The sequence below is a fragment of the Macaca mulatta genome, chromosome 3, assembly GCF_049350105.2.
Source record: "Macaca mulatta isolate MMU2019108-1 chromosome 3, T2T-MMU8v2.0, whole genome shotgun sequence".
Lineage (NCBI taxonomy): Eukaryota > Metazoa > Chordata > Mammalia > Primates > Cercopithecidae > Macaca > Macaca mulatta.
This window is the reverse complement of record NC_133408.1, coordinates 103,513,264-103,526,172: the sequence shown is the minus strand read 5'-3', so window position 1 is coordinate 103,526,172 and position 12,909 is coordinate 103,513,264. Positions and strand designations below refer to the sequence as shown.

At 40.1% G+C, this 12,909-nt stretch overlaps 1 protein-coding gene across 9 annotated transcripts in view; it reads right to left on the bottom strand.

Annotated features, from left to right (window-relative positions):
• OSBPL3 (oxysterol binding protein like 3) overlaps window positions 1-12,909 on the bottom strand; it is a 185,324-nt gene that overhangs the window by 71,245 nt on the left and 101,170 nt on the right. For 8 of the 9 annotated variants that reach the window (XR_013415907.1, XM_015133885.3, XM_077998012.1 and 5 more), the window contains exons 3-5: window positions 5,324-5,440; window positions 5,113-5,166; window positions 4,112-4,225 (exon numbers count right to left, since the gene is read on the bottom strand). Coding sequence is in view for 8 of the 9 variants with exons in the window: in XM_015133885.3 (XP_014989371.3) it covers window positions 4,112-4,225; window positions 5,113-5,166; window positions 5,324-5,440 (285 nt within the window). In the remaining variant the exon portion in view is untranslated. Of the gene's footprint in view, window positions 1-4,111; window positions 4,226-5,112; window positions 5,167-5,323; window positions 5,441-6,721; window positions 6,848-12,909 lie in introns of those variants that run through there. The other variant, XM_028845952.2, reaches the window with a different exon arrangement.

The window sequence follows — 12,909 nt, the reverse complement described above, 5'->3', positions numbered from 1 at the left end:
CTGCACTCCAGCCTGGGTGGCAGAGGGCGACTCTGCATCAAAAAAAAATACATAAATAAGAAAGAAAAGGAATGGAGAAGTAGCCTCTCATTGATTGTTTACATTGATGTGGTCTACAGGAACAAGTTTGAGAAAGAAATGCAGAGTAAAAATGATCTTTACAAAGTATGTATTTTGGCTTTCTATGAGTGAATCCAACTGTTATTTATTTATTTACTTATTTGAGATGGAGTCTTGCCCTGTTGCCCAAGGCTGGAGTGCAATGGCCCGATCTTGGCTCACTGCAACCTCCACCTCCCAGGTTCAAGCAATTCTCCCACCTCAACCTCCCGAGTAGCTGGGATTACAGGCATGCAGCATCACGCCCAGCCAATTTTTTGTATCTTACTAAAGACAGGGTTTCATCATGTTGGCCAGGCTGGTCTCGAACTCCTGACCTTGTGATCTGCCTGCCTCGGCCTCCCAAAGTGCTGGGATTACAGGCGTGAACCACCGCCTGTAATGCTATTTTTAAGAAACCAGAACACTGCCAATCATATTAAGCAACAAATAAATTGATATTTATATTTATCTGCCTCTTAAAGCATTTCTAAGTTCTCTAATCCCAGCTTCTCTATCCCTACTGAAAATATGAGCATCATTTTTCTTTTTAAACTCTTTTCTAATTCAGACTTTTCAGATCAATCTTTTCTGAACTGGAATGAATTAGTAAATTCTTCCTAAAATATTTAACCTTGTTCATCTCTCCAACAAAGAATACATTGCTGAGGAGTATATGTGATATGGTTTGGCTGTGTTCCGTGTCCCCACCCAAATCTCATCTTGAATTCCCACATTTTGTGGGAGGGACCTGGTCAGTGAGAGAGAACTGGATCATGGGGGCAGGTCTTTCCCATAGTGTTCTCGTGGTGGTGAGTGGGTCTCACAAGATCTGGGGGTATTATAAAGCAGGGTTTCCCTGCACAAACTCTTTCTTTTTGCCTGCCACCATCCACAGAAGATGTGACTTGCTCCTCCTTGCCTTCCGCCATGATTGTGAGACCTCCCCAGCCATGTGGAACTGTAAGTCTATTCACCTCTTTCTTTTGTAAATTGCCCAGTCTTGGGTATGTCTTTATCAGCAGTGTGAAAATGAACCAATACAATATGTTAATGAACGTGAAGGTTATTTAAAAGAACATTTCTCCCACTCTCAGAAATAAAGCACTGTACAGCAATATTATTTTTCCAACTTTTTTTACTCTCATACTCACAAACCTTTAGCCATTCTCTCCATAAATGAGCAATTATCAATTTCTAATTTCCATGAAGAATACTGTTTGTAACTAGTAGTTTTTATTTAAAGATATTTCAAACGTTTATAAAAATATATGTGATATATATAAAAAGAATATAACAAGCACCTATATACCACAGATATTTCTTAAAAGTCAATTTTGGCCGGGCACTGTGGCTCACGCCTGTAATCCCAGCACTTTAGGAGGCTAAGGAGGGTGGATCACGAGGTCAGGAGATCGAGACCATCCTGGCCAACATGGTGAAACCCCATCTCTACTAAAAATACAAAAATTAGCTGGGTGTGGTGGTATGCGCCTGTAGTCCCAGCTACTCAGGAGTCTGAGGCAGGAGAATCGCCTGAACCTGGGCGAGAGAGGTTGCAATAAGACGAGATCGCGCCACTATACTCCAGCCTGGGTGACACAGCGAGACTTGGTCTTAAAAAAAAAAAAAGTCATTGTGTGTGTGTGTGTGTGTGTGTGTGTGTGTGTCAATGTATTGATATTTTCAAAGTAAAAAAATGATAGATACCCATATATTAGAACACTGAGACTTATGAAGCTGTAATTTAAGATAATCCAAAAGGATGCACAGTAGGATAACTTCCAAGATGAAAAGTTCAGGTCAAACTGTGAAAATCTTTACTAATGCCAGAGATGAGAGCTAGGATATGCAAATAAATGCCAGCAATATCACTCACTGAGGAACTGTTAGGTTGGCTCTAGTGTTGATTGTTAGAAGTACCTATAAGACTGGAAGCACCTGCAGGGGCTTTTTAATGTGTCATTTACAGGAAGAAGCAATACAAACAGACTCACACCTATTTGTCTCCCCTAAATTATGTTCTTGAAATGTATTTCATTTCCCAGATGTGGTTAAAAGGAATTTTACAGGAATCTTGTGTCATCCTTTGCTCTGATCTATTCTCAGAGGCCCTTAGAAGTCAGTGCCCAAGCACTCATCTGGACTCACTTTTTTTATCAGTTAAACAAGGTAGAAGAATAAGAGCACTTTATTAAATAACTGTCCAGGGTCCTGTTCCAGTCTCTCAAGTAGTTCTAGGGTCGTGGGTGAACAGCCGCTTAATCTCTCTGCTATCCAGGATCCCTTATCTATAAAATAAATGGGATCAAACAGCCCACAATTTAAAACTGCCTGACTGAGTCTATTAACTAGAACCCTCAAATAACTACACTTGCCTACGCTAAGAATCAGAGCTGATGTTCAAAAGAACGAACAAGAAACCAAACAGAACTTAAAGCAAATCACAGAGAAATATTAAACTGCGTTTATCACAATATTAGCATTCAATATATTTTAAGGTATTCTAACCCTTTAAAAATTATTAATTCATAATTACTTTTATTTTGTTAACCAGAATAGTGGGCAAATAAGAACCTATTAATTCCTGACCATGTCAAAATACAGAGCCAAGATTCATTGGAAGTACCTGAAGAAATAACCTAAACTATTCTAGTGGAGACCGATCACTGAAACAGAATAAAGGATAGTATTCTTTCTTAAATTTCTTTTTTCTCTTAAGATATAGGCTTTTCCCTCCCATACTTCACACCAGTCATTTGCAGCCAGGGGTGGTTTTAGCCTCTAGGGAACACCTGGCAATGTCTGGAGATATTTTTGGTTGTCATAACTGGAGAAGGATGCTATTGGCATCTAGAGAGAGGGCAGGGGGCAGGGACACTGCTCAACATCCTGCTATACAAAGTCAGCCTCCCACAACAAAGCATTATCCAGCTCACAATGTCAATGGTGCTGAGGCTGAAAAACCTTGCTTTACACAATTAGCTACACCCAGAGATACAGTTAGGCTAGGAAATAGTGAAGATTTGACTGTCTTGCCCATTCAACCAACCACAGGTATGTGGTCCACATGGCTCAGTCACCACACACATGCCATAGAGAGGACAGGGACACACTGAGACAAGGAGCTCATGATCTCATGCTTTCGTTTTCCTAATCCTGGGGCCCCATTCCCAATATCTCAAGTAATTTTCCCAAGTAAGAAAACAGTCTTAGTATTTTCTCAATTAATTTCTAACATTCGGGTACCATCCAACAAGCACATACAATAACTACACTTCCTGAGTTTACACTGGGCCAGGCACTAGGCCAAGTTTTCTACATGCAGCCCGACAAGATGAGTGTTATAATAATTTTCATTTTGTTTTAGGTGAAAAAACTGAGACTTTCAGAGATAAGTAATTTGCCAAAGTTCAAGGGCTAGTGAGTAGCCACATCAAGATCTGAACCAGATCTAGATCTCACGCTTCATGTTTTGACTATCTCTACCACCTGCAGGAGAGACAGCACAAGAGGGTAAGCAGCTTTGAAGTACTATTTGGGAATCCACGCTTTAGGGGAAAAATTCCTGACATTTCACTACAATATTAGAATTTTGGTGGGATTCCTATAAAATTAGCCAAAGTGATAAAACAGGGCTCCACGGCCTAAATGTTATATATATTTCAGGAACACATGTTAACCTATAGTAAATGGTTCTTCACTAAAGATGTTACTGCCTGAGTGGAGATGGTTTGCAAACAACATTTTTCATTGTTGACTGTTGTCACAATCACTGGGGGCAGGCTGGTATCTAGGGGATGAGGTGACCAGGAGGCTAAACCTTCAAGCAGTGCTGACAGTCCTGCACAATGACATCCCATTCAAACACCAACACTGTCCATGAGAAACACTTTGGTAACGAAGGTCTTCTACATGTTGGCTGAATACCCAAAAGGCATCACCAACAGTATAATAACTGACAATCCTTCCCCAACATAAGTCAACTCTGCACAGTGGGAAGCAGCCTCACCTTCAGATGGTAGATGTGCTCCTCGGTGTCAAGGTCTATGCATTTTGATGACTTCTTTACAGACATCACTGAGAGCCCCACGTCAATGCAGCCATGCAGCTTCTCTCTCTCTATCTGCAGAGGCACCAAGAGGGTCACTTGGGAACCATGGTGTTAAAAGCAGTAGTCACAACCCTGACACACCCTTCCACACCCACTGACAGTAAAATCACAACCACTGCGACTCCTCAAGCACTTAGCGTGAGCCAGTGCTGAGTTACGTGCTGGACATGCACTGTCTTCCTGAATCTCTGAGGTAGGAAGTACTCTCCCCATTTTACAGATGAAGAAACTGGGGTACAGAGGGGTTAAGTAACAAGCAGTTTACACAGTCAGGATGTGAGGAAGCAAAAGAGTAAACACTGTGGGTTGACTCCCATAGCAGTGAATTCACCTGTCAACTGCCCTGCCTCCCGCTGAATTAGTTTCTGGTGTCTACATTCATTTAGAAGTGATGTATTAATAAAAGAAGTGAGAGCAGGAAGCTGAGAGGACAGGAGAGGAAGAAGGGAGAAGAGCAGGACTCCTTCAAGGGGCAGAACAAATGGTCATTCAGAGCCCTCACACACCAACTGCCTGGGATTAATTTGAAAAGGAACTTCTTCACCCAGGGCCTTCTCCCCGAACCCCTTGGTCACAGTACAAGAAAGAGGGACGCCCTATGTTTTGTTCCTGTTATCTAGCTGCGAGGATGTATTCTCCCACCCGGGGAACTCCTTAGCACAACCTTAAGACCAGAACAGACCTTTGCATGCCCTGAGAGTGTTGGGGGAGCCCCTGCACCTGGACCTGGTGGAGGAACTGAGCCTGCCTGGAACCCAGAGCTCAGACAGAAGTGACTCCCCTCTATGATTTCCAGTTCTGAGAAGAGCTATCCTCAACTATACGCACTCTCATCTCTGAGCTGATGGTTACCCCTTTAGGATTCTCCAATACCACACTGGGCCCACGAAAAGACTTACATCGGTTTGGCTCTTGGCATATTTCAAGATTCCTTTGTCCAGATAGAAGAATCTCTGTGGGGAAGAAAGTATTATTAATTAAGACATTCAATTTAGGTGCCCTTTTCTTGGTCTCAAATTACAACTAGAAATTAAATATGAGTGCCTAAGAACCAGGTGCTGAGTGGGGCAGTGTGAATGCAAATAAAGGGGAGGCCAAGAACAACCTTACCTTGTGCCAGCCTTTTAAGGGCCATTTCCTCTTTTTTAGCAAAAATCCTTTCTGAACTGGTGGCTCCTGGGTGTAATTCATCTCCCCCCTCAGTCCTTCCACCACTTCCCAGCTGTCCTGTTCCAACAAAAGAGTTGATGTTAAATGTCTACGTTTTTGAAAAATAATAATGGTAAAAAGTACTGCATCCTATCAGTAAATTTATTCTAGATGGGGAGGCTGGCTGGGTTTGTTGGGGAGAAGAAATCCAAATTTAATTTCCATACAGTCCCTGGGCTTCATAGATTTAATTCTATAATTTAGTGGCATCGAATTTCAGTTTTTTTAAAGCTCTTTTTTGAGAAGAGAATGTTTCTTTCGGTGTTTGAACCTTAATAGGCACAGTTAAATGTAAAGATTTTCCTGTAAGTTCTATTTTTGTTCACTTTGACATTACCATGCAATTACTGTTTGCTCAGCACTAGACTTCGGTCTGAATTTTAACCAAAAGAGAGTGTGTGTGTGTGGTGTGTTGTTGGGGGAAGGAAGTTGGTTTAAGAATTGGCTGAAAAGTATGAGACAATGCAAATCAGTAAATATGACAACTTGGTTGAAATAATTATTTTGTTGAAAATCAGCATCCACAAATTCTAGGTATTTAAATGTACTGGAAATCTAGATGCATTAAAAGTATATTTTTGCAACAAGAACTTTCACTCTTTTTTCCCAGAAATTTGTTTTTTCCATCTTTTTTTGTTTCAAAAACTTTTCTTTCTTTGGCCAATTATTACAAACAGTTTTTACAACTAATCTTCCACTATTGGCTATTTAGGTTATTTCAACTAATTGAAAAAGAATTTTAAAAGAAATAAAAAGAAAAACACTAAAAGTTCTGAAAATTTACTTTTAAATACTTAAAAATGAATACATCATTGCTAATCACCTGAAGATAAACCAAAAGTGGCAATAGTTCAGTGACTGGGAGAGTTTATTTTTATTATTTTTTTAAAATTTTTTATTGGGATATAATTTACATGAAATGCACGAATCTTAAAGAGTATGCCTTGATAAATTTATACATTTATACATATACTTAGTAACTGCCAGCCAGATCCAACAGAAAATATTTCCAACACAGAGTAATTAAGTTTTGACAAGCATGACACTTCAGCCAAGATTTCACCTGGACTAACTTGCTCTGAGTCAAATCTCCAGCCCACAAGCAGGTGCTACAGACAGAAGCCAAGGGCACTGGGAGATGGACAGTGAGTCTGAACCAGCACCAGGGAGCAGGAGGCAGTTAGATTCAAGTCCTGGGACACAAGTGGTCTAATAGGGAGGGCACAGAAACCACACAGGGTCCTGAGTGGCTCTGGCTCAGTTTCTGTGTTGTCTTCAAGTTCAATACATGGGACCCACCTGGTAATGAGAACCCTTTCCTACGTTAGCAACGGAACTCTTTACATCACGATCGTGACGGGTCTGTCTCCTATCTGATGGCACTTTACTGTGAATCCAATTAAAGGTACATTCCAGAGTTTTAAAATATCACAGTGGTATTCCCGAGATCTGGAGTTGTGAAAGAGACTTCCTCAATGGAAAAAAGCAAAGCTTCGAAAAAAGATCCAGCTTTTAAATTAGATGATTTTTTTTTAAGGAAGGTAGCAATGTTGAATGAGATTTCTTCATAGCAATTATTACCAATTATTCCAAGTCACTTAATTACACTCAGACAATAAATGCATACAAATAAGTGATGGGAAGTCAGATTTCCTATTACTTAAAAACACCAAAAAAAAATCTTACTTGAATTTATTTTAGCTCAGAAAGTCATTCCTCAAAATTTAACACACTTTACCTGTCTAAATGTTAATGAACCTTTAAGGTTGTCAAGTTAAAACTTCCACCTCAAATTTCACCCCCTCCGGTGGAAAATATCATTTAATCCCTAGAGACTCCATAAGGACTCCATCTTACTTTTCCAGAGGTTCACCACTTACTTATGATAGTATGTACATGAGGTTTTATCATCCCTGCTGGACAGTAGGCTCCTTGAGGGCATAAAGGGTCCAGAGTATTTCTGATTTCCCCACAATGCCTAACCTGCTGTCCTGTGAATAGTATGCACCTGATTGGCAAATGAATAAACTTAGTCTTGGAATAAGTCTGCAAACAGATTTATCTTCTTGGAATGTCATAAATTAGTATGCGTTTGAAGTATGCCCAGTATCTTTGAGCCGAATGACTATTTACAAATGAGATACAATGCATCCACATTTGTTAAAGAAGGGGGTGTGGGTGTTGTTGTCATTGTTAAATAAAAATCCAAGACTTAAAATCCTCTGGAAGTACTCTAAGTGGATCAAGTCCTTTTGATTTGTTTATTTTAAGACTCCCAGGCAGAAGCAACCTGCAGAGCACTAATACTAAACAATCATGCACATCTGCTCAAAACATTTGATTGTGCACAATGCAAATACCAAGAGGAATCGGACGTTATGGCATCCTTTACAAAACTGAAAAAACAGAGGAGATAAGATCATACCTGTAAGTTTAAAGGAAAACAAAAATTAAATCTGAGAACTATTTCAAAAATTCCTGTTAGAACTGGATTGTTCCTCCTCCTGAGACAGAGTGCATTCCTATCAGTGAGCCACCAAGGAGGGCAGGGAATTAAAGCACATCTGTTGGCCCTTAACATAAATAAACAAACAAAAATAGGAGTTGATTTTTTTTCCTACAAAATATTGTGCTTTCTTCATTTTATCTTCCACTTAGGGTCAGAACTTGAAACTGTTACCAGGTTGGAAAAGCCAGATTTGAAATATTTAAGAAAGTGAAGACTCTCCTTGGCTAAAAAAGCAATGCAACCAACTCCTTTTCTGGAGTCGACATCCAAATCTGCCCCCCCGCCCCACCGCCAACTCGCCTGTCACCGTCCATGCATGAGGCCAACATCTAGCCTGGTGGTCCTCAATGAGGTTGCGAGTGCTCCCTCAGGACCACTGTGGAATCCTGGAACCACTTTTGGTTGTGACAATGATAAGGAGATGCCTCTGGCATGGAATGGCTAGGAGCCAGGAATGTTAGATGTCCCACAATGCCTTGGTCTTGCACAATGAAAACGCTGTCCCACACCCCAAAGACTTCCCAAAGTGCCATTAGCCATTTCTGTAGGTGAAATGACTTAAAATCACTTGAGCATGGAGCCGAACTCTGTTTCACACATACATCAAAGTATTTTTGCATGGTTTTCATGCACTCTTGGGATGTAAGTGCTGAGTAACTGAGGGAAGACTGTATTTTGTTCTTGTTGGAACTTTGCCAAGTGTCTCCCACTATTTTAGAGAATGACGTTGCTGAAGGCCATGCTATTTGAGTTATTAATACAGCATACCTGTATCCTCTCCATTTGCAGCAGTCCCTTTCTATGTATAGGTATATCTGATCACTTCATTATGTCTTCTGGTGTGGTCATGCCTGGGCTTTTACATATTGAAATGTATGTTTTAACATTAACCACATTCGTTGAATTTTGCTTTATATTACAGTAAAGCATGATGCTGACATTTTCAAAATTATGTATTCAAGTAGGTTACATTAATAATGAATTTCAGCTGGACATAGTGGCGCATGCCTGTAATCCCAGGACTTTGGGAGGCTGAAGCAGGACGAACGCTTGAGCCCCAGAGTGTAAGGCTACAGAGAGCTATGAGCACACCACTGCACTCCAGCCCGGGTGAAAGAGTGAGACCTTGTCTCTTAAAAAATGTGTGTGTATATATATATGTGTGTGTGTGTGTGTGTGTGTGTATATATATATGTAATTCTTAATATATAAAAATTATATACATTATATATATTTACAAATTATATATATACACACACACACAAATTTATAGGAGAGTAAAGCAATCATTAAAATACTGGTCATAATAAGAGGACATTGGTTACGTGGATGACAGGGTAAGAACCACTAATGAACTTGGTGCAAATTCTGTGTGCTGCTGTAAGAAAGAATACTAGGCCAGGACACAGCATATGTGAAATCACTTTGAAAATTGTAAAGGCTTTAATATTTTCTTGTAAGTAAGTCCTGTTGGTTCCATCTTCAAAATGTGTATTTTCTACTTCCTTCCTCTCGATTCCCCAGCCACCATCCTAACCTCGGCTCTCATCCATTCCATTAATTCCTCACTTGTACTAAAGTCAACAACCACTTCTGGGGCCTCGTTGTGTCCTGTCCTTCATGCAATATAAAAATAAGTATGACAAAATGGTTGTCTTTATTTCCACTTTGGCGATTTACTTATATTTTGGCCTCCCAGAATCTTCTCTTGATCTTTACCAACCAAACTCACTCTTCAGGATTTTAGTTTGGTTTCTATCTCCTTCCATGAAATTCCTAAATTACCCAAACCACATCAGTCACATATTCCTATAAATCACATTATTATTACTGCCCATTACCAAATAATTTAGCAATTAATTAACTTGTAAGGTTTTTTTTTCTTCCCTTCCATTTTTATCTCCAGTGCTTTCATCTTTTCTTCCCACACTATCGCAGTGACCATCTTTTCAACCTGCTTAGAATCCTAGTAAAGTACTAAGTATATATTTAGTAGGAACTAAAATATTTCTCCTGGTTTATTCATTGTTGGGGTCTCAAACTGAGAAAATAAGTTCTCAAACCAAGTAAATGGCACTGAGTAGCTGGCTTACAAAGAAATATTAAGCTGTATCCACAATTCTGCACAGCATGCCATTTAAATATACAGTGGGGTCGGCTGAAATAATACATAAACATAACAATATAAGCAATAATAATATAAAATAATTGGAGAACACTTTCTAGCTCCACGAAAGTAGGAACCTTTTCTGTCTTGTTCACTACTTAAAATAGTGCATAGTAGATATTAATAAATAAGTTGAAAGAATAGAGCAATTACAATAGCTAACACTTATTAAGCATCTTCTATATTTCAGATAATGTGCTAAACACCATACTTACATGATCATGTTTAATTCCTGCACAACCTTTGAGATTGGATTTATTATTCTTTATTTTTTTGCATGTGGAAACTGAGGGAGAGAGAATTAGATAACTTCCCTGATGTTATAAAACCAAATGATGAAGCCACCTGACTGCAGAACTTACATTTTTAAGTATTATAGCATACTGCATTTTTACTGTAGTTTAAGTATGAAAATTCTGATGAAGAAAAAGGAGTAAATCGTATTATAGCATACTGCATTTTTACTGTAGTTTAAATATGAAAATTCTGATGAAGAAAAAGGAGTAAATCCCATTGGGTAGAAGAACAGTGGAGGGTCGAGACCTTGAGACAATTGGAAGGAGTTAAGAAACAGTGCAGTATGGATGGAGGCAAGTTAGGTCTTCAACCCTGCTCAGAGCTACCATTTTCCCTATTCTGTAGTCCCACCAAACAGGGAAGGGAAACTAGCCTGTGCATTTTAAGGCTGCCGAGTCTTTGCCATTCATTTTTTTCATATCTGGAAAGCCTGCCCCATCTACCTCTTAGCCTGGTAAATTCTCATTTAGGCCCAAACCTCCTCCCTGGATGACAGTCACCTTGCACTATCAGCCTCCCTAGCTAGAACATGGGTTCAGTGAGGACAGGGACTGTGTCTTATTTATTACAATACTACTACCTGGGAAATAGGGGCCGAAATAAATATTTACTGAATGAGTCTGCAAAGCAAGGGGGGTATCAAAAGAATCCCTGAGAACCTTCAGGACATGGGACTTTAATAATGTGTGCTGGATTAGAGTGAGTTGGCACTCAGGACAGAAAACAAGAGGGATGTTGATTTCTTTTGGCTAAAGGAACCAGGACTTAGGAGTGTCTCCTGGTGACCCAAGAGTAGGGCACGCATCTTGAGCTGCATATCCTGAGACACAGTACAGGGTAGACTTGGGCCCTTGGGGAAATCAAGGCCCTGCTGACTTAGCCCAACATGGCTGCACTGATGTCTCGTCCTGTGGGGTGTCAAGCTTAAAGGTCACCATGAAGACCAGATGGAGAGAGAAACTTGGGAGGGGTTGGGGGATGTGGCCTCTTAAGGTTTTTGCTTGAGTTTCACTGAAGGCAGTCTGGCGCTGTCATCTGGCACTAAATTTAGTCTGTTTTACTGAATGTCTGAAAAGTGCCAAAGATAGAAAGCTGCTTTGTGATTGCAAAGGCAGCTAAGCGTTTATTCATGCTCATGTGCTGGCCAAGTTAATTTCCATATTGCTGAGTGCACGAATTGAAAGCACTTCCCTCCAGCACAGCTGTTTCCATAGGCACCTTTCAAATGCTGAATCCTCAGTCACTACCCTTGCAGTGATGTCAGAAATAGAAAACAATTTAAACTTTTATTCTTCTTGCAGCTGAAGAGTGTTGGGGAAGAAAGTTTTGTGGTTGCCTCTCTCAGGCATGGTTGGAAAATGGGTGTCCTGATTACTTGTTTAATCTGTTTATCAATTTTTTAAAAATCACAAGGTAATACCCAGCCTTAAATCATATAATTTAATCTGTCTTTAATGATTTTAAAGGCATTCAGGATCTTCTACAGCCTATTAAGAAAGGCTAACGATCATCAGTATTACCTTTTATGATTGTTTTATGAACACTGACAATACTTGTCAATAGATTTTCAATTAATAGAATGACAGCTTTAACTGATGCTAGACCAAAACTGTACTCACATTTCAATCACTGAGAGCTGGAGTTGTTGTTTCTTGTTAGATGTTTCTCAGCTATGGTTGTTTGTTTATTTGTTTAGCACCAGCAGGTCTGATAGCAATGGCAATTTTTAAGAAAAGAAAAAATTAGTTGGGAGAAAGGTAGTGTATGAGCTCTCACTCAGTGCTTCTCAAACTGTAATTTGCATGTCAATCACTTGGAGATCTTGTTTAAAATGCAGATTTAAATTCAGTAGGTCTGGGGGAGGCCTGATATTCTGCACTTGCACAGTTGAGGCTATCACTGCTGCTGGACCATAAGCCCAACTTGAGTAGCCACATTCCAGGACACCAGGCTGTCTCGAAGAATTGGGATTTGACTTGATAGACTCTGAGGGCAAAACCAGGACTAATGGGTGGGAACTACAAAGCCCTGGATTCCAGCTCTGCCTAAAAGGATGGGTTGTCTTACTATCTAATGAGTGCTATGAAAAATAACAAAAACGCCATGGCTGCTCTATGAAAGTCTCTGGAGTGTTCCGTCAGAGGCTGTGGCCACTTGGCAGAGGCACCGCAGAGAAGGTTCCAAGACTGGCAGGGAGTTTAGAACAAGTGAGCTATGAGATCCTTTCTAAATCTTCTATCATAAACTCATGTCAGACTAAACAGCAGCATTTGCGTTAGCCCTATAACCTCGGGTACAATTCCTGACTTTGGGATCTAAGTGAGAAGATTAAAGAAAGCAGGAGACAGAGCAATGAAGCTCCCACTTGGGTTCTGACGGCTACTTGGGAGTAGCAGTCACTACCTGCCACTGTCACCGTCCCTTCTTTCCCTTCACACAGAGATGTAGCTCTCCAATCTCATGCCAGGGCTAGGGAAATGAATATCCAGATGATTCAGGCCCCAGAATGTTTCG